At 45.6% G+C, this 22,915-nt stretch overlaps 1 protein-coding gene across 3 annotated transcripts in view; it reads left to right on the top strand.

Moving 5' to 3' along the window:
• The window catches only part of RTN3 (reticulon 3), a 45,140-nt gene that overhangs the window by 5,767 nt on the left and 16,458 nt on the right, over nucleotides 1-22,915 (top strand). The window contains exons 2-3 of one of the 3 annotated variants that reach the window (XM_054993475.1): nucleotides 7,713-7,761; nucleotides 16,651-18,674. The exons of 1 other annotated variant lie outside the window; for it this stretch is intronic. In XM_054993475.1, coding sequence (XP_054849450.1) covers nucleotides 7,713-7,761; nucleotides 16,651-18,674 — 2,073 coding nt within the window. Of the gene's footprint in view, nucleotides 1-7,712; nucleotides 7,764-16,571; nucleotides 18,675-22,915 lie in introns of all 3 variants that reach the window. One more of the 3 variants, XM_054993466.1, reaches the window with a different exon arrangement.

Here is a 22,915-nt window from a genome sequence, read left to right as displayed (position 1 = left end):
ACATGGGCAGTCAGTATATCAGAAGTAGCCTGACATGTATAAAATCTCCAGCTGATTTTCCACTTGTATAACTCCAAGAAAATGAAGTCGGGGGACTAGTCTTGGGGCTATTTTTCAGCCATGTTTTTACTGAAAACCCTGCCTTACGGTGTGCAGTAGGACAAGTAACACATATAGGATGAGCTGAGCAGGAAAGCCAGCCTAATAGTGGACTGAAGCAGCTTTCCCCAGAGGAAGGGTAAAAGCATTTGAGGCTTTCTAGTTTTATTTTTTAAAAAGATGCCTAATTGAAGCGGCTTATAAAATTAGGCAGGAAGGGAGTAGAGAGAATATTTTCTCCTTCTCCCCTAACACTGGTACTCGAAACCACCCAATAAAATTGAGGATCAGTAGACTGAAAGACAGACAGAAAGAATGTCCTCCTCCTCACAACACATGTAATGTATGGATTTCGCTGTCACCCGATGTGTTGATAGTCACAGACTTGAGTGGCTTTAAAAGGCAGCTAAGGAGATGCATGGAGGGACGGGTCCATTAAAGGCTTTTAGCCATGATAGCTAGATGGCGACGCCCTGTTGGAATGCCCGTTGCTAGGAAGCAATGGCAAGGGAAGGCGCTCTTTCCTTTGGCCCTTTTGCAGGGCTTCTGGCATGTCTCTGAGTGGAATGGGATGCTGGTCTAGATGGGCTTCTGGTCTTACGTTCTCATGAGACACTGAGCAGCTTCATTGATATCCGGCATCGCTGCTTTGAGGCTTGTTGCTACTCCTGAAACTAAAGTCATTGGTTTTGGCTTTTTTTCTTCCTTTTATGCAAGACGTCCAAGTTGTTCTGCTCCCGCAGAAAACAGTGGCAAAGTTGACAACCTGACTTGCTTTCACTTTTTTTTCTTCTCAAAACAAATTGGCACATTGGGAATACGCTGTCCTCTTCCCACAAAGGCAATACCGGGCAGCGTTCCAGCTTTGTCTCGGCTGGCAAGGGTGCATGCTGCCATCATAGCATGCGGTGCTCTGCTCTGACCTGCAACTAATGCGCAGGCTGCTGTTGTTTCAGCCAGGATGGCTTTTATACTTCTTAAAAATGGTGTCCTTCCATATCTCATGGAATCTCAGCTGAGGCGGAGAGTACAGCGGTGATACCTGTGAAAGGGGAGATGCTTCGTTGTCCTTGAGGAAGGGAGCGGGTGTAGCAGAGTGGCCGAGGAAATCCAAGTTACAATCTGTCAGCCACAAACTCAGAACTAGGATTGTTACCAGAACAGTTGGGGTTGTGTTGGCTGTGTTTCTTCCCTCCTCTTAACTAAGGTATAGGGCTAGTGATTTGTTTTTAAAAATGAAATCCTGAAAGGGAAGGGAAGGAACCGTCATCTCCTCAAGAGGCTCAGGTTCCTGTTTGGCTATAGCCTTGAGAAAGCCATTGATCTCTCTGGCATCTAACGTAAGGAACACCAACCCACTTTACAAAGTACTTGTAAGATTTTCCGAGTGGTTCTGTTATACATGGAAGGAAAGAGTTGCATGAAAGCTATGAATTGGGAGGGGGGAAGAGTGCTGGTCTTCGATGCTGTGGGAAAGCCATGCTCTTTATCCCAGACACATCTGAGCTAGCGAGGTTACTTGGTGGTGAGAGAAAATTTGTGCATTTGACAAGGCCTCTTACTTTCAGCTCTCAGCGGCTGTAAAAATTGGTTCTACCTTAATATAGTTTTAAAGCTAAAATTAACTGTGCAACTGACTTTCCTCTTCTACCTTTTGCTGGTTCTGATTTTAGGAATTTATGCCCTTTAGAAAGAAAAGCCCTTATGTATAGCTATTTATTTAAGTATTTATACCCCACCTATCCACACGGTTCAAGGCGGCTTACACAATGACTTTTAAAAATTCCAAATTAAAACCAAATCAACTCCCCTCCACACTCAAAGATGCCTGTCCTTCACACCCCGTCAAAAGATCTGGCAGATAGCAAGCCTTGCAGTGCCTCCTGAATATCCCCCAAAAGGGGCTTTCCTTTCCATCTCCGGGAGCCCATTACACAGAGCATGGACCATGTTGGAAAAGGCCAAGGTTGATGCCAGACAGGCCAGCCTGAATGGTGAAGCAGCCAGCAGACGGCTGCTTGGGGATCATAGTTAGCACATCAGGACATATGAAAGGAGATGGCCCTTCAAATAAAGCTAATGCCAAGGTCTTAGAAAACCTACAACATAAAAAAAAATGTGGCCAAAAATTGCAGGTTTTTTAGTATTGCTTTTGTAGCAGTAAGCACCAATCTTCCATGCTATGTTTGTTTCTTGCTGCATAAAGTTTCTTGAAGTTTCTGTATAAGTCGGCCAGCCAGGTGACTTTTAGGTCCCGCCAGTGGTCTTGTGATACTCCTGTGCCAGTGCTTGTCTTCCTTTTGCCCAAAGTATTTTGACTAAATCTTTACAAATAGGACCATGGAAGTGACCCCACCAATAGAGGTGATGGTTATCCCACTGGTTTGTTCATACTTGTGCTTGGCTATTTGTGGCTTCAAAGGAAGGCGTGATTGCTAGCTTTTTTGTAATGCTTCCCTGCCTGAAAATGAGTCCTGCTGGCCCCAGGTGCACAGGCAAGCCATGATTTACATTGTTTGTAAATCACTTGTTTACATCGCCATCCTAAATCTTTACGGTGAGAGTCAGGATAGTCCCGGCCCTGATGGCTGTTCGGAGTATCTTCTCCCACATGTAACCTACCCAAGATTGGCCACTGAAACCCACATCTTATTTGGCTACTGGATTTGTTTCCATGAGAAATGCAGCCTTCTCTGTGGTGGAAGACTGGAATGCTCTTCCCCCAGAGTGTTCATTGGCCCACTCCAGTATATATTTAAATCAATCATGTATTTAAATAAAACTTGCCAGTATTTCCCAGAGGAAAATGAGGTACTTGGCATACTTGTAATAGCCCAGTTCTCTCACTAAAGATCATGAGGTTCTTTCTGCCTTTCCCTCCTCCTTTTATGTGTTGCCAAAGGGCTCTGCTTTCTTTGCTGTGATTACTCTAAAATAGCCTCTTCTCCACAGACTTAAAAAGCCATGGCGTTGTCTCTTCTTCTGAGTAAAGATAATAGAAAAACATGAATTATGCATGATCACAGTTCAAAGGGTATCCTAGGGGCTGCAATGAGTGTGAAAGGACAGGCTGCATGTTGCATATTGTCTTTGTGGAGCCATGCTATGATGCACAAGCGTTCTAGAGGCAACCTACAACTTATAGAGAACCCACAGCCAAGTCCTAAATGATGACAGTATTAATTCACAAAACTGTAATAAGGCACAGTTGTTCCTAAAAGGCACAAACTGGGCAGTGCTTTACTGGCAGCTCATACCGGAAAGTGGGGGTTGTACAGAGTTGGAGCATGTGCGCCTGTGTCCTCACACACTGTCTTTCCAGAGGAAGGCCATGTCGCCTCTCATTCATCATGCTTTTGGGAGCATAGCTGTTCTCTGCAGATGTGCTGTTTTAATAGTCTTGTTGCTTTTAAAAAACCAAAAGTAATTAATTTGTAATTAGCTTTTCTAGTGGTGTTGCATTGTGGGTTTTACATCATAAACTGCTTGGTCAACACTTGCTAAAAAGCATCCCTGAAATACCATACGTGCATGAAGGGATAGACTGTGGCTCTGAGCGTGTCTTGTGGCTCCCTTCAAACAGTGCTGATTGCTGAATTCTAGCTGTAACTAATCTTTAAAAACTGGTGGAGGGGATTCCAGGGGATTAAAAATCTGCAAAAGCTGAATGAAAGCCACCTTCAATGATAAGCAAACAAAAACGGATTTTAGCAGCATGGCTGAAGCGTGAGAGCTTTAAAGTCCTGCAGTTCAAATCTCACCTTGGTTCATTAGGTAGATTTAGGTGAGCCACCCTCCCCTTTAGAGGGGTACTAAACACAGGCCTATTTTACAGGGTTATTGTAAGACGTAACATGCAAGAATCACTTTGACCATTCTAATTATTTTAACTGCATTGCTGCTATCTGCGGTAGTTCTATGGATGATGCTAAGTTTCTTTGTGCACGCGTGAGAAAGAGATGGATTTAGCACTTTCTGACCATTACATAGTCTTAACTCTTTATCATGCCAATGTTAACCTCTTTGTCAGCAGAGAGGATATTCAGAAATAACTGATCTGCAGGGCTTTTTTCCTGGGAAAAGAGGTGGTGGAACTCAGTGGGTTGCCCTCGGAGAAAATGGTCACATGGCTGGTGGCCCCGCCCCCTGATCTCCAGACAGAGGGAGTTTAGATTGCCCTCCGCCCCCCTCCAGTGGCGCGGAGGGCAATCTAAACTCCCCTCTGTCTGGAGATCAGGGGGTGGGGCCACCAGCCATGTGACCATTTTCAAGAGGTTCCGGAACTCCGTTCCACCGCGTTCCAGCTGAAAAAAAGCCCTGCTGATCTGGAAAGATGACATTAAATGTAATTTGGCTTTTTAGCTTCCTTTGTGTGATTAGCGGATTGTTATCTGAATTGGATTGTTGAATTTTTCGGTGGTTTTTAGTTTGTAAGCTACTTTGGGGGTGAATTGAGCACAAAGACATGGTGTCAGTACATAAGATGATTATTAATGACAATTTCTGCAGCAAAGGTGATTTTTTTTCCTTCTGAGAGGTGTCACGGGCAAGATAAATACACTAGATTTTTTTAGTACATGCCTACCTTTTTAAAGTTTAAGCAGAGCAACTTTATCTAAACACAAAACCCAGCTTTGGGCCTGCTGGCGCTTGCCTCACAAGGCCTCCACGCAGAAGCGTCTAGAGTTTTGCATCCGGACAGGCTGTGTGCAAGCTTCTCACAAGGTCTGATAAATCAGAATAAATAGTCTGTTGAAAGCAAATCCTGTGGGCTAATGACACTAAATAGCCTCATTGGCAGAACAGCTGGGAATGGAAGGATGATTGATAAAGGGGTCCAGCCGCTGAGGCTGCAAAGCCTGTTCATTATTCATTTATTCCTCCAGTGTGCTTCTTTCTAACGAAAAATAAAATCCAGGCTCTCTCTGCTGTCCAAGTCCTGCTGGAGATAGGGGAACGCATTGCAAAAGGCTTACAATGTGCTTTTTGTAAAAGAGGGAGACCTCCTGTGGAGACCCCTGGTGCACATTGTACACTTGCTATCTGTTCTTTACACAGACAGAGCTGCTGTTCATAGCCGTTAATTAGCTCTCCTGTTGAAATTTCCTGCTCGGGCAGGGAGCGGTGTGAGAAGGGCCTGGGAGGAATCTCCTCCCATTCTGCTGACCCAGTAGAATCCTTGCCAATAACCTTTCCCAACCTGGTATGTCATGTTCTGGAGCTTTGCTATCTTTCCAGTGGAAAATGTGAGTCACCTGCTGAGGCTTGTGAAGAGTCAGATAAACGGGTTCTGTAATTGTTCAGTAAGGCACGGGGCACAATCTTTTCCAACAATTCCTCCCTTGAAGCACACATTGTGCTTCCTGAGGTTGATGGTAGATGGTTAGATTGACCCTCTAGTTATTTGCTGGCAGAGCATGCAAGATTCAGCGGCGACATGCCTGCTTTGCATGCAGGTGGTCCCAGGTTCCCAGTCTCTGCCATCTCCAGTTGAACAGATATTAGGAGACAGCTGTGTGTCTCTAGGACCCTGAAGAGCCACTGCCAGGTAGAGGGGCCAACCTGTAGCTATATAGGCTCATGTTCAAACTTGATATGAGGCACCTAAGCATATTCATACATCCAGATTAGTACTAATGCGCACAAACCTGCCCAGTTGTTAACTGCCTCTGTGAAAGTCCTGTTCCAAATGCCTTCCATCAGAGGAATGGTAGGTCAATGCCCCAAGACAGTGCCTGCTCTTTGGTGGCCTCCCAGATCAATTTGCTAGGTATTATTGCTGTCAGGTTAAAATTTGAGGCATTGAATAAACGTTCCACGCTTTTGCAGATCCTTGCCCAGCAGTTGCTTGTGGTTATTGATTTTACTTGCTTAAAAATTACTGCTGATGTTTTGATTTAGAAGCAGCTTTGCAGACCTCATGGTGCACTATGATGTTTCAAGTACGTTATGGGCTAGATTGCGTGTGGGCATTCAGGTGCCTTTCCTTGAGGCCCACTTGCCCTTTCCCCATCTCAAATGTACAGATGAAACTGCAGATCAGATGGAGCGGCTTGCAATGGTGCACACTCCTTTGCCTCAAATGAATCTCTTGCCCCCCTTTGCCCAATTCCACTGTCAGGTGTGAGACTGTTGCCACCCTGGGAATGGCTGGGTAATCTGCTAACTGAGAATATTCCTAAAAATCTGAGAAAATGTTGGAGGGGGAGAGGCATGCTCAGTGCCTCGGTCGTAACTGTTCAGTCCTAGTTTCCGTTCTAATTCTGACTGCTGGTCATAGTCTGAAACTCTGAGCCAAGGGTCTATAACCATTTACAATTAGAGCCAAACTATTGAAACTCAGAACAATTGATCAGCAAAGAGTCAGTAGAAAAAAAGCCCGCTTGTCTAACTGAAACAATGTTAAATGACATGTTAATAATCCATAAAGGAACCACAGCCCAAACCCTTGTTGAAAGTCCTTTGTTAGGAAGGGGTGCATACAAGGTAACAATAATATACATAGGAGTACCCTGTGCAATAGTTTTGGAGCACTGGCATAAGTCTGCACACGGGTCACACTTGGAATGGTACCTGTCATTTCCCTTTCTGTAAAAGGTCTTTAAGAAGCCCTTTGCTCCCATAAAATTTTTTGCTTGGCATTCCTTTCACATACTGGTTATTTTAGCATCCCACCATTTCATCCAGTATGCCTTATTTTCTTTTTAAAGAACAATATTTGGTTCCATACTGAGCCACATTTGGCTTGAGAGACATAGCTTACAACCCACACATACATCCCACTCTATTTATACATAATACTTTCAGAGTTGCCTTGGAACCCAATGTGGGAAATGCTGTATGGAGGCTGTCTGCTTAGGAGTAATAAACAGGTATCATGTGGCTTCTTAAAGTCTAACAAGTTTTTATTCTCACAAACTTTAGTAAGCTACAGTCCAATTTGTTAGGTGCATAAGTCTACTGTGCATGTATTGAAGTAGACTCTAGTGTGTAAAGGTTTCTGTTGCCTTCAAGGTACCCCAAAACACTTGTTCATTTTTCATCAACAGGTAACACTGCCACCTTTCTGGAATGAGAGAGATACACCTGGCTAGAGTTGTAGTTCAGATTTACTTAGCTATGTTGGAGATGTGGGAAGAGTCCTAGTAACTCATCTCTTAAGGAGTCCTGTTGGCAGTCCCTTTGTTTGGTATGCCTGGACCATGACCTCTGTGAAAATGAAGTGACCAGTTGCTCTTTGGTGCTCTAATTCCCCTACCACCTCTAAAGAGCTCCGGTTATTAAAATGATACTGTATTTAATTATTCTTCTCATGGCATTTCTAGCAAGGAAAATTGTCTTATGGATATTTTTGTGCAACTCGGGTTTCTTTTCTCTTCTTAGCAGTCAGGTCAAAATTTTCAACGGGCTTCACTCCATAGGTGCTTCACAAAACTTTGAAGTGAGGCTTTGCCGCAAGGTGAGTGAATACCCGCAGCTGATCTCTCCTCCATCTCTCTCCTGCAGCCTGCGTGCAGCTCAAGAACTGGAACTTGATTTACAGAAAGCCGTACGAACGAAATGTTTGGGTTTTTTCCCGAGGTTGAGTCTCATCCTCTGTATTTTCCTTTCAGATTCCTTTGTTTCTTCCTCTCATCCTGTCTCTCTCTTTTCGACCTCACAAGGCAAGTCTGTCATTTTTCTTGTACCCTAATAAAAGAAAAATGTTGAGAAAGAGGCTGTAACTGGGGACAGAATAAGGTCCATCTTCTCAAATTCTTCCATGAAACCTCTAATTAGCACCGGAACATCTTGTTGGTTCACATTCAATGACTATCAATTCATAACCAGGTGGAGCTGGTTTTCACCTGCATCATTGCCTTTTTAGTAAGGAGTTCGTTACTAAATATATGTTAGTCTTGAAACCTGGTGTGCTTCCCCCAAATATTGATTGAATCCCATGGATCCATCCTCTAAATAGCAGCCCCCCCAGTGCAAGGATGCTTACCTGACATCAGAGGCTTCTCATGTGAGAGGAAACTTCTTGCACTTGGGGAAAGCGCTGCCATTTAGCAGAACAGATCCATGGGGTACAATACCATGTTTTTATGGACTCAAATTGTCAGTGGTGTTTTTAGAAAGGAAATGGTACACATGATAGCTAAGCAAAACCTTGTACGCAAATTCAATGGAGTGGTTTAGGAATTATTTCCAATCAAAGAGGCACATGCTGCAGAATCTGTACAATGAACTGGGGCTCCATGGCAGACATGCGGTGGTATCTCTGTTTTCTGGAGGTAGGATTTTTGAAAACCAGAGTCCCAGACTCTCATGTGCTAGTGTGACTAAGAGGCAGTGCCTTCTGCCATGCCAACTTTTTATGTTAACAGTTTATAGCTGGCCACTATCTCAGAATGGCTTTTCTAAGCACAGTCCTACAAAGTGATGCGGAGGGAGTTATAGTAAGTGGCACGCTTTGCCTATGCTCGACAGGAAGGCAGCAGTGTGATCTACCAATAAGAGAAGATGCTTTCAGTCTAAGACCCTTTGGTCCTGTACTCACTTTATTAAATGAAGAAACCTTGCTAGAAATTAAGCTTCTTAGGCAAAAGTGTCAATTAATCAATGCAGGAATTGATTGGAAGCAGAAATTCTGCATGCCCTAGCCATGAAGTTTCTCATACAAGTCACATGAGCGGCCACAGAACCTGCCTTCTGTTAGATCTGTGGCTTTTCAAGTTTCTCCCCGTGGAACCCTTTCTGCATCAGTTTTTCAGCTGAGTGACTCGTGCCCGTGGAATTGGAGAGCCGTGACTCAGTGGTACAGAGCTCGTAGAAGACTCACTCCTGGACACCTCTAGTGGAAGCAACTCAGGGGATACTGGGGAAGACTCTTCTGTCTGAGGCCTTTGAGAGAGCTACCACCAGTCAGCCTCATAAGTTCATATTTATGTTCTCATACTTTAAGGAGGCCCCGTAGCCCAGTGGTAGAAGGACTTTGCCTGCCAAAGGTCCCAAATTCAGTTCCTGCCATTACCAGTTAGAAGTATCTCAGCAAGCAGATGTAAGGAGAGATCTTTTTCTGCCTGTCACCCTGCATGTGAGGATAGATAGTACTGTGGCAAGATGCATTAGCAGTCCATATAAGGCAGCCTCATGTGAGAGGGTTCTGTGTGATGATTTGGAAGGCAACACCCAGTTTGGATGGTTTGCTGCCCAGGTCTCATGGGCCTCAGCCAACGGCCCAGGTGAACTGTGCCATAGAACACAACCAACGCTCCCTCACCCCTGTGCATTGCAAAGGAAGGTCAGAGGTCAAAGTGCCTTTTTTGGGACGCTTACCTGTTATTACCAGTTGCCTCATTGAAGAGCTTCTGGTTTCCACAGAACGTGGCTTGAAAGTTACTTGTTAATGGAGGTTAGTTCTGTTGAGACTGCTTTGGGCAAGACCAAAGAAGCTCCGAGCCTCCCTTTGCCAGCACGCTCCCGTGCAAAGTTACGCCTGAGCAATTTGGGGTTCCTGTCAGACACTGCTCTGTAGCATCAGACACTCCTCAGAGCTAAACAGGTGCTCACAAAGGAGGATCAAGTTTGAGATGCTTTTGGCTTTTCGTTTAATTAAAACTTCTCGCAGTTGTGTCTTGCGGGAGACAGCTTGTGACCACATCCCCCTAAAGATTCAAAGCGGAAGCTTATCCAAGAATTACACTTTGGATCAGTCTGCTTTTTTAACAAGAACCCTAGCAGCAATCACAGTTTTGCATCTTATCATTCCATCATAAGCTTACTACTTGAAAGAAAGTAGTTCACACTAAGTATAATTAACATACCGAATGTATTGCCACTGGATGTAGCGGTGTTTATTAACCTGAGTACTTTTACAAGGAGGTTGGATAAATTCACAGAGAACAGGTCTTGCCACTGATTATAATGGCTCAATGGAGACTCTGTATTTGGAGGCAGTAACCCTCTGAATGCCTCCATGCCTGGTTTGCAGACTTTCTAGGGAGGCTTGGTCAAACCGCTCTTGGAAACACAGCCTAGACTAGATGGACCATTGATCTGATCTACCAGGAGTGGTGGTACGGAAAAATGATCTCTCCCTGTTCTTAGCTGAGTGACGTAACAGTTTTCAGGCTGTATCCTAGGGAACTTAGCAGGGGGTTCTCAATGAAATCACCAGTAACAGCAGACAAGCTTTCTTAAATTACATCTGTCCCACTGCTGCCTATCTCTTCTGAAATCTGTTGCACCAGAAAAGAGTGGGGTGTGACTAAAGGCCTTTCTCTGTTCATGTGGATCACTGGTAAGGCCTAAGAGGCCGTCAGCAGAACCACACCTGAACTGGAATGTTAGTAACTCCAGGGTTCTTTCCCCACGCACAGATGTTCCTCGGCAGACCTGGGAAGAGTTCCATGTTTTGAAACCACAGGTCTGATCCAAGAAGACCATTTGGGTTCTTCTTTGAGGGGTTCAGAGGGCGGAGGGATCAGGCATGAAACCGAGCAAGCCTGGCCAGGTGTTCTGAATGAAGTGTATATCCTGGCGAGTTTCCCTGCAGCATACAAGATGTCCTTGACTCATCTGTGTAGAAAGGGTTCTCTGAAGGAAGAGAACCAAATGCCACTGGTATGAAAAGTGCTAGGAGAGCTCATTCGTTATAAGAAACCTCACGTCCCTGTTTCATTCCATTGTCAAAGCAAGTTCGGGGTATTTCCTCCTCTAGAGTAAAGCAGGTGTACAAAGAGTATGCTGTTTCTGCTTAGTACAGCATGTTGATCCTGCACGCATCTCCTGTATGTTTTAATACCAATAGTACACAAACGTTAGTGTTTCACGAACACCGTTTGTCAGGCAGTGGATTAGTTAGAGCTGTTTGATGCTGAGCCATACAGATGTTCCTGAGTGGACATACAGCTATAATAATATCATAATAATAACCATGTGCTTATAGATACTGCTCTTCTCGACAGATTAGAGCTGCAGTCAGAGCAGTTAACAAAGTCAGTGTTACTATTATCCCCACAATACAGCTGGGGAGCTGGGGCTGAGAGGAGTAGCTGACCCAAGGCCACCTGCACAGAGTTCATGGCCATAGTGGGAGTCGGGCCAGCAGAGTGCCCTGCCACTTAACCACTCTGCTACAGCTGCCAGGAATAGGGTAGTGTTGCATCTCCTTCGAAGCTAATTTGTGTGTGCCTGGCCTTACGAGGTCTAGAACACCAAAGTCAGACAAAACAGCTTGGAGTGGGATTTAGGTCTTCATTTGTCCAAGCAGAAGCCCAAATACAAGAAGCCATGAGTTGGATCCAGTGTGGCGAAGTGGCTAGTGTCGGGCCCTGCTCAGCTTAATCTGCTTCTCGGAGTCATTGCAAGGTTAAAACAGGAGAGAGAGCCACACGACCTGCCCTGAGCACCTCTTGAAACCAGGCAAGATAAACATAATTGGCAGACAGGTACAAGCAGGAGGCTCTGGCAGATCTATTCGTTCAGCAGCCGGGGCATTAGGGGTCCCCATGGACTGCGTTCCCTCCGCTAGGCTTTCTGCTTTCCTCTTCGCTGCCCTCTTCCCCACCCCCCGCCCATGGCTTTCTGTACACAAGTGGTAGGGCTATCATTCTGTGACTCCCAGCAACCCCAGACAGAGAAGGGGAAGGCAGGCAAAGTATTGCCACCACAAGCAAGCGCCTTCTAGTTGTGTGACTTTAGGATCCAACCCAGAGGGTAAAGTTCTATTAATCCAAAATATGGATTGTCCAATGACAGTCCCCATGCAAATGATTTCAGAAGCCTTTGGGATGTTAAAAGTATAAGGATGCCCACTCCAGAGTGATTAACATTCCTTTGCCCCATTTAATTCCCCATAGGGCAGTGTAATGATGTTATCTTCCATGTATGCCTTAACCACCTTGCTTGGGTAAGGATGCAAGAATTTTCAGTTATGGATCAGATTCCACGAGCAGGAAATGGAGGCAACAGCCTTCCCTCACCGTTTCTATCTAGTTTTCAGAGGTACACTGCCTCTGTACAGGGAAGTTCAATTTAGCTAGCATGGCTGAGAGCCATAGCTGTTTTCTTGCCTTTTGAAATGAGTTATGTGGAACAGGAAATCTTCAAAAAAAATTAAACACTCAGAACAAATAGCAGGAAACCAGTTACAGCCTTTTTTGAAAAAAGAGACATTTTTCTTACCCCCCCCCCCCTCCCAACTACTTAAAAGTTCCCTTGAGATCCAGCTTGGCTGCAGAGTGCTGGCTAACTTCTTATCTCTGGTGCTGTGGCTATCACGTGCTATTCCGGCTGCTTTTGCACGAGGTGTCCTTCTCCCTTTAGTTTTCACCTTTGTCTGTTTCACTGGTTTCATTAAAGCAACAGAGCACAAATCAGTTCAGAATAGTTTTTCCATGGGAAGTTTTGGGTGATGTTGTCAACAAGCAGGAAGGCCTGCAGACGACTGCTAAAGTGGCCAGAGAAGATCCTTAGTGCCCCCTTCATGTGCCTCCTATTGTGAAAATCTCCTTGGGGGTTCAATAAGAACGGGAAAGCAGGCTTAAAAGAGCTTGCTGATCCCAAATCCCCAGGCTCTGTGTTGAGTTTACATTGTGCTCATCTTGACAGCTTGTTGGAAAATGACAGAGGGGTCAGTCTGACTGCAAGATTTTTTATTGAGAGCCGGGGGGGGGGGGGCGGGGGCTGACCACAGAGGACAAGGGACAGGAATTTCTATCATGAGGAGATTTAGCTAGAGAAAGCCGCTTCCAGTCCTTGTCTAGCTTTCGAGGCTTTGAAGTCCATGTTTTTAAAGCATGTTGCTGTCTGTGACTTTTTCTACCCTGCTCTGCCTTCCATGGATGCTGCAGCAGGTTCTAAGCATTTTGCAATGGTTGGTATGGTAGCACCCATAGGGCTGAGGACATGCCAAAAGGTCCCAGATTCAGTCCCTGCCATCTTCAGCTAAAAGGATCAGATGATAGGTGATGCAAAAAAAGCTCTGCCTGAGACCCTAGAGAGCTGCTGCAGTCTGGTTAGACAGCACTAACCTGGATGAACCAATGGTTTAGTTCAGTATAAGAGCAGCTTCATCGTATCCATGTATGTCTTTCAGGCATGTTTGGTGAATATTGATTACCCCCCCCCACCCCCATTAATGAACATTTTGCCAAGCTCCCTGGGAGCTCTAGGGTTCCTTAGAGCACAACTGAAAAGCTGTTGTTTTAATTAGCCTTTCCCACATACTAGATTTTTCTTTTTTTAGAAGCACGAGAACTAGGAATGTGCTTCTAAGAAGACATTCCCCCTGCCTGTATTAATGTTAGTTAATGAGATTATGCATCTGCTGTATTTTAGCTTGTGCATTAGGAAAAACGCCTTACCTGTAGGAGGGGAATGGATGCAGGAATGGGACTAAACCCATTTGCATACTTCAGTTAGCATTGGGGCAGTGTCAAACTAGAAAAACTTTGCTTCCAGCAATCAGTGATTCAGAGTTAGAGTGAAGGGTGGGAATGTGCCATCAGATGTTGTTAGTTCCATCTCCATTTCACTTCGTTACAGGCTGGATCTATTAGGAGGCAAGTGTGTGGTGTAGCTGCAGTAGCAGATAGCTGAGGCCTGCTTTTCTAAAGAGAAAGGAGATATGAGAGAGAACCCTGTCTAGCCCGATCTTGTCAGATCTCAGAAGCTACGCAGGGTAGGCCTCGGTCAGTAATTGGATGGAGACCTCCACTGAACACTAGGGTTGCAGAGGCAGGCAGTGACAAACCACCTCTGTTAGTCTTTTGTCATGAAAACTCCACAAGGGCTCGCCATAAGTCAGCTCTGACTTGATGGCACTGCACCACCATGAGAGAGAGCTCTGAGACACATTCTGTTCTTTAGAAGGGATCTGCAATATGAATGTGTTAAACTGCATCACATTCTCAATCTGCTGCCCCCAATCAAGGTGGATCAGCCAATTAACTGAAAGTTCCCGGAAGGCTGCTGGTGGCCAGTATAACCAACTGCCAACAGCACCATAGGGCCATTGGTCTTGGGTCTGGGAGGCAACAGGTAAATCTAGTTGGTTGCCAGCTTGGTCCAAGATGGTCAGAGGCCCTATGGTGCTTCTTGACTTGCTTCTAGGTTGTTTTAACAGGCCATTCCACCCTTGAGTCCCTACAGCACGTTATTGTACTGCCATTCTGGGTGACAATAGCTCTACAGAGTCTTCCATGTCAGGCAGGTGAGTCCATCTAGTGATCTGCCCTGACTAGCAAGTGGCTGTTTCTCATCCCTGCTACTTGGCCTCCTTTATTTGGAGACGCCTGGACTCGTACATGGGTCCTCCTACATGCAAAGCATGTACTCCACCTTCAAACTCATTCCTTTCCTCCCAATGGCAGCTTTTCAGTACTGCTGAGGCCTATTTTGCTGAGAACTGTGGTATTACCACTAGCTTGAAAGACCTTAATAATGAAAGTATGAGTTCACTGGAATATACTTGTCTTCACTCCCACTCGAAGCAGAATGAAAAGAATCGTGGAGAGACTTTGAAATGTGGCATTATCCACTTACAGATCAGCATGTTTCCCTGGAGTGTGAAGGCTTTCTCAAATTGAGCTTTGGAGCTAGCCTGTAGTTCTACTGGCTTGTGCGTTGAAGGCGTGTGTGTGTTTAACTTTAGGCAGAGCTGCCTCAGACAAACAAAGTTATGGATTGGTGGTGTTTCAATATGAATCTCTGTCCAAGCTCTGCCTGTACCCATTTCACAGATGTTATCCATTTCTAGATTTAGATAGGAGCATTTGTCAAATGTTTGGAGGTGTTGTGTGTGTGTGTTATGTTTTGCTTTACATAGAACACTTTAGGATTCTTACTGCCCTTCTGTTACAGCAACACATTCAAAGCCAGCCTTCTGTAAATTGAATGTGCAGTGTTGCTTGAGAGAGATAGGGGTACATTCTCCCTTGCATTGCTCCTGTATTGGACATCTTGAGTTGCTTGCACTATGTTGGTGACCATGAGCATTTTTACCTGGAAACCTGATTCTGTGAGATCTACTTCCAGGTCAGAACAGAATCTCCCTGTTTTAGAAGTGTATGTCTGTACAATGAAAACATCAGTTGCTGAATGTATGGGGTGATCAAAAAGTTGAGCTCCTTGATAATCCAACATTTTCCTCTCATGCATCATCTCTGGTTAACTCAAAACTGCAATCAAATGAGTACTTTGGCAATTTGTTGCAAACCTCATAGTCAGTAAGAAGATTATCTGCAAGATTCTGGATTTGTTCCACTTATAAATAAATGCATCAAGGGTCACATTTAGACCTGGAAATGTAAGCTCTCTGGGTGCCTTGCCCGAGTCACCCTCTTTCTCTGCTTAACCTCCATTGATGGGGTGGCTGCGAGCATTTGTGAAGTAAGACTCATAGCACAGAACACTCCAAGAATCAATATAGTAATAACAATGACAAATCAGCAGCACCTTTGCTATTCCTAAATCCTTTAGGCACAAGAGGAGAACGGCTGGTATTCCTCTGAGGACTTGCAGTTCTTAGGCCGGAACCCAGTTGTTTTTGAGAAGTTCCCTTGTGTATTATGCCCTCTGGCTTTAGTATTACTCCTGGCCCAGAGGCAAATTTATTTTCCCATGGTGTTGCAGTGTCAAGTAATTTAGAAGCAAATTCCACTCTCTTACTCAAGCTTTATCCAAATGTCTGGGCAGATTGCTTTAGGTGCAGGCTTGGATCTTCAGTATCTTTTGCAACCAGTGTCCCATTTTTGAGGAGAGGCCCCCAGAATTGTTCCGTGGGGTAAAGACCTCCCTGATAAGTTCTAATTTAGGAATTATTTTTGTGGAATTACCTACCTTTCCGACTGTTTGTGGCATCCAGCCGTCAAGAACAGGCTCACTTGGTAAAGCAGAATTGCACAGCGTTCTGCCTTCTTGCGGGGTTGTGGCAAGATGTGCAGGATTGTTCTGTGCTGTAGAAAGACTGCAGGCTAGCACAGGCTATTGTGGTGTCATACTATGGCATAGTGGGCCATATTTTGCTTAACTTTACAGCTTGCCAAGGCTTTTGTATTTGCTCGGAGATCACTTCTAATTCAAGTGATGCCGTTGCTGTAGGACTAGGTTATCTCTTTCTACAGCATTGCCACCTTCTGTAAATATTCACCAACACTTAAGGAAGCTTGTAGGTGTAAATGCACTATTGAGATTGCTTCTGTTCACCCACCCAGCATGCAAAGTTCTTTTTGTGCACTTGACTGTTTTTGCTGGCCTGAGCTCTCCATAAGCTATGAAACTGACTGTTGGTGGCTTTATGTTCAAGCTCCCCTGTGAAGTGGCTTCCCTGTCCTTTGAGTGACAGTCCCATGCATGTTTGCCAAGGCTGGTGTTTCGGAGTCTTGTCATCCCTCTAATTCTAAGAGCATGTTGCCTGCTTCACTGTGAAATCTGTAACAGCTACTGTGTGCATCTCTTCCCTTTCTCTACACTGGACCCTCAAGAAGGGACAACTCCTCATCCTCTGCCTGAAAAATCGCCCTCCCAAGTTGCGACTCCCCCTTCCCCTGGCTGCTTTTCATCGGCAGATGCCCAAGCCTCTCACTTAACACATTCCGAAAAACAGAGGGAAACGAGTGGTAAACCAGCACCCTTCAACACAGAAGAATTCAAGGATGGCAAAAGATTGAGCCGTTATAGTGGGACCAGCGAAGATTCAGGAATAGAGGCAGCCTCTGTTGGATCCCCTGGCCCAGAGGAGCCCTTATTCTCTGTTGGCTCCAAAGCTCATCATTATGAGCCAGTGAATCAGGCTGGCTCCTTTGTGCATGATAATTCTCTGGGAGAAGTCAACATAGGCAGTAAGGCTGATCTGAACAGCTATGACCAACCCAAACCAGCAGCTTCAGGTGGAGAGTCCAAATTTGCTGTACCGGCCAACCCTGGAGAAGGACCTGAGCAACTGCCAACAAGACTCGGGTATTCTCTTTCCTCCTCCTGCCCTGCAGCCCCTGGTGATGTTGTGGACAAAGATTCTCCTGAATCACCTTTTGAAGTCATTGCTGACAAATTGGAATTTGATAAAGAATTCAAAGATGCCCTCACAAGCAATTCCAATGACATCAGTGGCAACTGGGTCATGCACAGTGAAAGGGAGCTCCTTACTGACATCCCGGAAGATAGCATTTGTGAGTTTCGGATGAAACCTCGTGGTGGGGGCAGAGTTCCATCAGGGCCGGGGCTCTCACGCCAGTCATCGGGCACAACTGCAGCTCTGGAGGAAGTGTCTAAATGTGTCCGTGAGATGCACAACTTCACAAGTGAGATGATGAGCTGGGACTTGATTCCCAAAGATCTTGGGGAGAAGGCTAACGATTCGGTGAGCCCGGACCATCCTGCGTCTCCTACCGAAGTAAGCAGTGTCGCTGCAGGTCCGGCAGGCAGCAAGGCAGAAGCGGGTAAAATTTCCATCCCTCATCAGCCACTTAAGATCAATGCCCACCAAAAAGGCAGGACGCCTTCAGGTGTGGAAAAGCAGCCATCTCAGAAACGAGCAAGTGAAGAAGAAGCTGCTATGAAGAATGCTTCTGCGGTAGAACTGAAGGCTGATGTCTGTTGGCCAAATCCAGGCTTGCCTGAAACTACTGATGGCGACAGTTCCGGTGAGTCCGACGACACCGTCATTGAGGATACTGTGGCAGATCCAGCCTTCCGAGGGGGGAGAGCTGCAGAGGGCAGTGTGCAGCCCCAGAAGCCAGCCTTTGGGCCGATTGTCAAAAAGGAGGATGTGGTTGTAGACGGCACAGACAGATCACGTGAGCCATGTAAGCCTACCCAAGAAGTCGGAATGCCTTCTAAGACTCCAGAGGGCAGTTGGGGATTTATTGATGACTTTGAGACTGTCCAAGCCAAGGCCAGCGTTCTTGGAGGAAGTAGCGTTGGTGCATCGCAGTTCCCTAAACGGCCCATTCCAGGCTTACCTGATAAAGGGGTACAAGACGTGGGTATTTGCGAACAGGGCTTTTCCAGAAAACTGCCTAAAACCAAAACCGCTTCCCTCAATGGAACCCCTGCTTTGGGCAACATCAAGGAGGCTGTGTGTCCAGATGCTCTAAATGGTGAGAGTTTTATGGACTTCATGAAGGAATGCTTGAAATCCAAGGGGAACGAGTCCCCAGAAGACCCCGTAGAAACGTTCTCCGAAGCAGAACTAAAAGCAGCGAGATCCGAAGTGTTGGCTCCGCACTTTCAACAGCCACCCAAGGTGACTCAAGATTTTGAGCAGGAGCACCTCACCATCAAGGCCCTCAAAGAAGCGGGCAGGAAGACGGAGTTGGAGAAGCAGCCGCTGACACCGATCAAGGTCTCCCCGCCAGGGGGAAGGCAGCCAGGGCAGTATGGTGAGAGATCACCAGAGCCCCCTGCGCCTGCTCAGAAGTCGGCTTTAGAGAAGAGACCCCTCTGCCTCGAGCAGGCTGTGGATGTGAAGTTGTCTTCTGCCTCTGCTGGCTTTGGCATGCATGATGTTCCCAGTGCGTCATCTCAGGCCCCTCCTCCTGAGCTTCCCATACCTCATGCTATAGCGAAATTGCTGGCTGAAGTCTCAGGTAAACTTGCTGTTTTCACGTTGTCACTTGTACCTGGCTTCAGAGTAACAGCAGCTGTTTTTCCTGATGAAGGGTGGTGGTGGTAATGGGGTGTAATGATTTCGTGTGTGTGTGTGTGTGTCTTTAAATACAGGTGAAAAGTGGGGGTGAAAGAGAGGGATGAGTGAGTGATATGATTGACTGATGACTGAGAGTGTGGGCGGAGTGAATGCAGTTTTCAGTTACTGAGTGGAGAGAAAAGATTCAGTCTGGGGAAAGCAGACTGTGTGCAGCCTGAGCAAGTCTAAGCATTTCTGAGAGAAATAATCAGAGGGCAGGAGAGGCAAGCTGTGTGCAGCCTGAGAGTGTCCATGTATTTCTGAGAGAAAGCAAATCTATGTGAAAGCCTGAGAGAGAATCTATGTGTATTTGAGTGAGAAATTGATATCTGAAACCAGCAAACTGTGTGTGCAGCCTGAGAGAGAGTTATCAATGGCCAGATGCTTGCAAAAAGTCCATCAGTGGCGTCGGTGTTCAGCATGGTGGTTTCATTTTAGTGTCATGGCTAATAATCATGAATATTATTTTATTTATGTAATTTCTAGCCTGCCCTCCCCACCAGCGGGCTCAGGGCGGGTTACAGCAATAGAAATAATACAGGCAATAAAAATAGAAAACAGTAAAACAGTCTGCACCTACATTTCAAATCCAAGATGGGCCCTGTAATGATTTTGTCTGTCTGTCTGTCTGTCTGTCTGTCTGTCTGTCTGTCTGTCTCTCTCTCTCTCTCTCTCTCTCTCTCTCTCTCTCTTTAAATGCTTGGTGTGGTACAGATGAAGAGGGGGCGTGAAAGAGAGGAGTGAGTGAGATGATTGGCTGATGACTGAGAGTGTGGGTGGAGTGAATGCAGTTTGAGACTAAGAGTAGAGAGAAAAGAGTCAGTCAGGACAAGAGAGGCAAGCTGTGTGCAGCCTGAGCAAGTCTAAGCATTTCTGAGAGAAATACAACCTGTGTGGAAATCTGAACTGTGTGTGTCTGAGATAAACCCATTCATTCTATCTAAAGCAGGCAAACTGTGTGTGCTCCTGAGAGAGAAAGTTTATGAAGATCTGAGTGACTGTGCCTATGAAAAGAAACTTTAAGAACAGATAACACTTTCTGAAACCATCAAGCTTAAGAAATAATATGAAACCGATACACTTCTTTAAAAAATAAAAGTTTATTTTGGGTTTTTTTGCTTATCCCAGAGTATCTGTTTTTCCCATATCCCATTCCTTTCCTCGGGGCCACAGAGACCCACAAAGGAGCTTGATGCTTGGGCATGTTATTAAAGGGGAAATTTAAATTATTTTGGACTATAATTCCTGATGGCAGCAATCTACCCAGAGGGGGCAAGAAGAAAAAGTTTAAAGGCAGAATCTAACGAGAGAAAGAAAGAAGGTCGTAACATGGGGCATTTCAGTTATTTCTCAATCAGCCTTGGCCCCATCCCCCCCGTGATTCCAGGTTGCTCCGTGTTCCCGGAAGCAGGAGTCATCTAAGAGTATCTCAGGAGAGCGCATGCTTGAAGAAGCTCCAGATCCTATTTGTGGGAGGCATGTTGCCAAAACGTAGCTCGCACTCTTTCTCCCCCATTCTCCCCTAAAGCTCACAGGTTCTGTCATTGGCATGTTCAGTAAAAAGGGATCCGGAAAAGACCCTTAAGAGCTGATGCCAGTCAGAAGGGACAGCACTGAAATAGGTGGATTAATGGTCTGACTCAGTTTTAGGCAATTTCATCTATGTTCATTTGAGTGAGATTTTGGAGATCTTTTTAAGAAGGAACAGAAAACGTAGTTGGACCACAAGACCATGTTTGGAAAACTCCGATGTCCTCACCCCCATCACCCCCTCCTCTTGCGGCTCCCAGATATTTGCTGTTCTCTCTTCAGCATGTAACGCTTCTGTGTTGGAGTCTCCAAACAGCTGGCCATATTGTGTTTCAGTAAAGAATTTTTCTGCTAGTCCAATTGATTTGAATGGCCCTGTTGGTCCCAGAAGCAGTAGATGCCGCAAATGTTTCTGTTGATAGATTTGAGTCATGTGGTGAGATTGTGCTGGGGGCGGGGGGGGGGGGTCTTAGAGAGCAGCTTTCGCAAAGGCAGGCTTTGGTTTTGTAAGATGTTGTTGTAAAACTTAGTTATAAATCATAATCAAGATTAGTTCTAGGGGAGGAGTTTGGCCTTGAACTACTGGCAAAAAGATTTGAATATGGAGAGGGCAGGCAGCTTAGAATTAAAAGATTCCCCCCCACACACACACACACAAACACACATTCCCCCTCCCTTTAAAGAGTCCTGAATAGAAGCTTTGTTTGATCTTACAGTATATGCTTAAAGAGTGCATTTCAGCCTTCTTTTCAAAAGTTCATTAATGTTTGAGCGATTGGGTAGAAGCTTGTTGTGCCACACCTGTTGCCGTTTTTAAATTCCATAGTAGCAGGTGTAGGCTTCGATTCAAACTTGCAGTCTGAATCATCTTACAGTTGTCTGTTTGCACAGCTCAAGTTCCAGTGTGGCTCAGTTCTTGCAAAGCATCTCTTGCTATTGGGAAGCAGCTTTGGGGCTGTTGCACAGCTCCTGCTAATACACGGCGATCCTCTGAGCATACGGATGAAGAGTAGCAGATGCTGGTGTGGCTTAGTAGTTCGAGCATCTAACTAGAGCCTATGAGATCCAGATTCAAGCTCCCTCTTGGCCATAACACTTAGTGGGTGACCTGGGGACAGTCACGTTCTCTTCGCCTATCCTCTCAGGGTGGTTGCAGAGGCAAAATGTAAGTGAGGAGAAACATGCAACCTGAGTTTCTTGGAGGAAGGGAGGGATAAAAGTGGGCGAAGGACTGAACTGTGAATCCAGAGTAGCCCAGATTTAAGCTTCCCTGTACAATGAACTCAGCAAGTGGCTTTTGCCAGGCCTCTGTTTTTCCAGCCTCAGTCCTGCTTCCACCCATTTACAACAGTGCAATAATAATAAGCAGTTGAGGAGCTGGGGCTGAGAGGAGCGGCTTGTCCAAGGTCACCTGCTGAGCTCATGGTAGTAGCAGAATTCAAACCAGCAGAGTGCCAATTCGCAGTCCAACCACTTAACCTACTAGGTTATAGCAGAAAAGTTGGAGGACATGCAGGGATTTGCAGGAGACATCTCGTTTTCCACTGCTTCCCCTCACCCACTATTTCCTCTTTCCTGCCCTCTCAGACAGCCCCCAGAGCCTCTCCCTATTTCCTTCTCTCCTTCCCACCTTCCAATCAACCTACTTTGCCTCTGTCTTCAGCTTACCCTCCCCCTGAAGCTTCTCCCTGAGTACAGTCTAGCCTTGTTGCCTGGAGGTCATACCTCTGCACCCTTATTGTTGTGGATAGTGAGTCTCCAGTGATCACCATCAATTCTGTCCCCAGAAAGAACTCTTTCATTAGGAGACATGACAGGGGTTAGGAGCCTTCCAAGGGCAGTTTTGGTCTCCAGGTCCACCCCTGCTTCCTCCCGCCATGGCTTTGCTTTACAGAAACAAGAGTTTGGGAAGTTTGAGCGATACTGTTGTGGTTGCCTGGCAACATCCAAAATGGCCACTAAAATCTCAGTGGGCATTCTTTGCTTAAAGATAAAAGCTGTTGTTTCCGTTGCTCTGGAAAGTTACTCCCACTGTGTGTTGACTTTAATTTTTGTTTTTAGATGTCAGAATTTTCTGCAAATCTGGGACATTCTTTGCGATCATCAAGAAATCTCCCCCACCAGTTCTTAGATCCATTTTGCCGTCCTCTTAAATCAACACTCTATGGCCTGGTTTGGAATTAGATATGATACCAACCTGTCCTGTTTTATACTGATAAGAACTGGGAAAGGCCATCACTCAGTGGTAGAGCGCCTGTTTCTCATGCAGACAATCCCAAGTTCTTGCTTTGAAATCTCCAGTTCGGGGATCTTGGGTGGCAGATGTGGAAAACGGTTATCTGAATATATATAAGATACCTTCATATGTTCAGAGGCTCTGAGATGGGGCTGTGGCTCAGTGGTAAACCACATACCTTAGATCGTAGAGGTTCCAGAGTCAATCAATCCCTGGCAGCCTTTAGTTTGGTCTTTCCTCAGTATCTGCTTTCTCCTTTCTGTGAGTTTGGAGGACTACAGCCAATCAAAAATAAATGATACTGAGCTAGGTGGGTAAGTTGTCCAACTCAACATATCGAAGTTCCTATGCTGATAAGGTTATTAAGAGAGTGCATG

Source organism: Eublepharis macularius, chromosome 1 (assembly GCF_028583425.1).
Source record: "Eublepharis macularius isolate TG4126 chromosome 1, MPM_Emac_v1.0, whole genome shotgun sequence".
Lineage (NCBI taxonomy): Eukaryota > Metazoa > Chordata > Lepidosauria > Squamata > Eublepharidae > Eublepharis > Eublepharis macularius.
The sequence above is the reverse complement of the archived record's forward strand: the minus strand, read 5'-3'. Positions and strand labels throughout refer to the sequence as shown.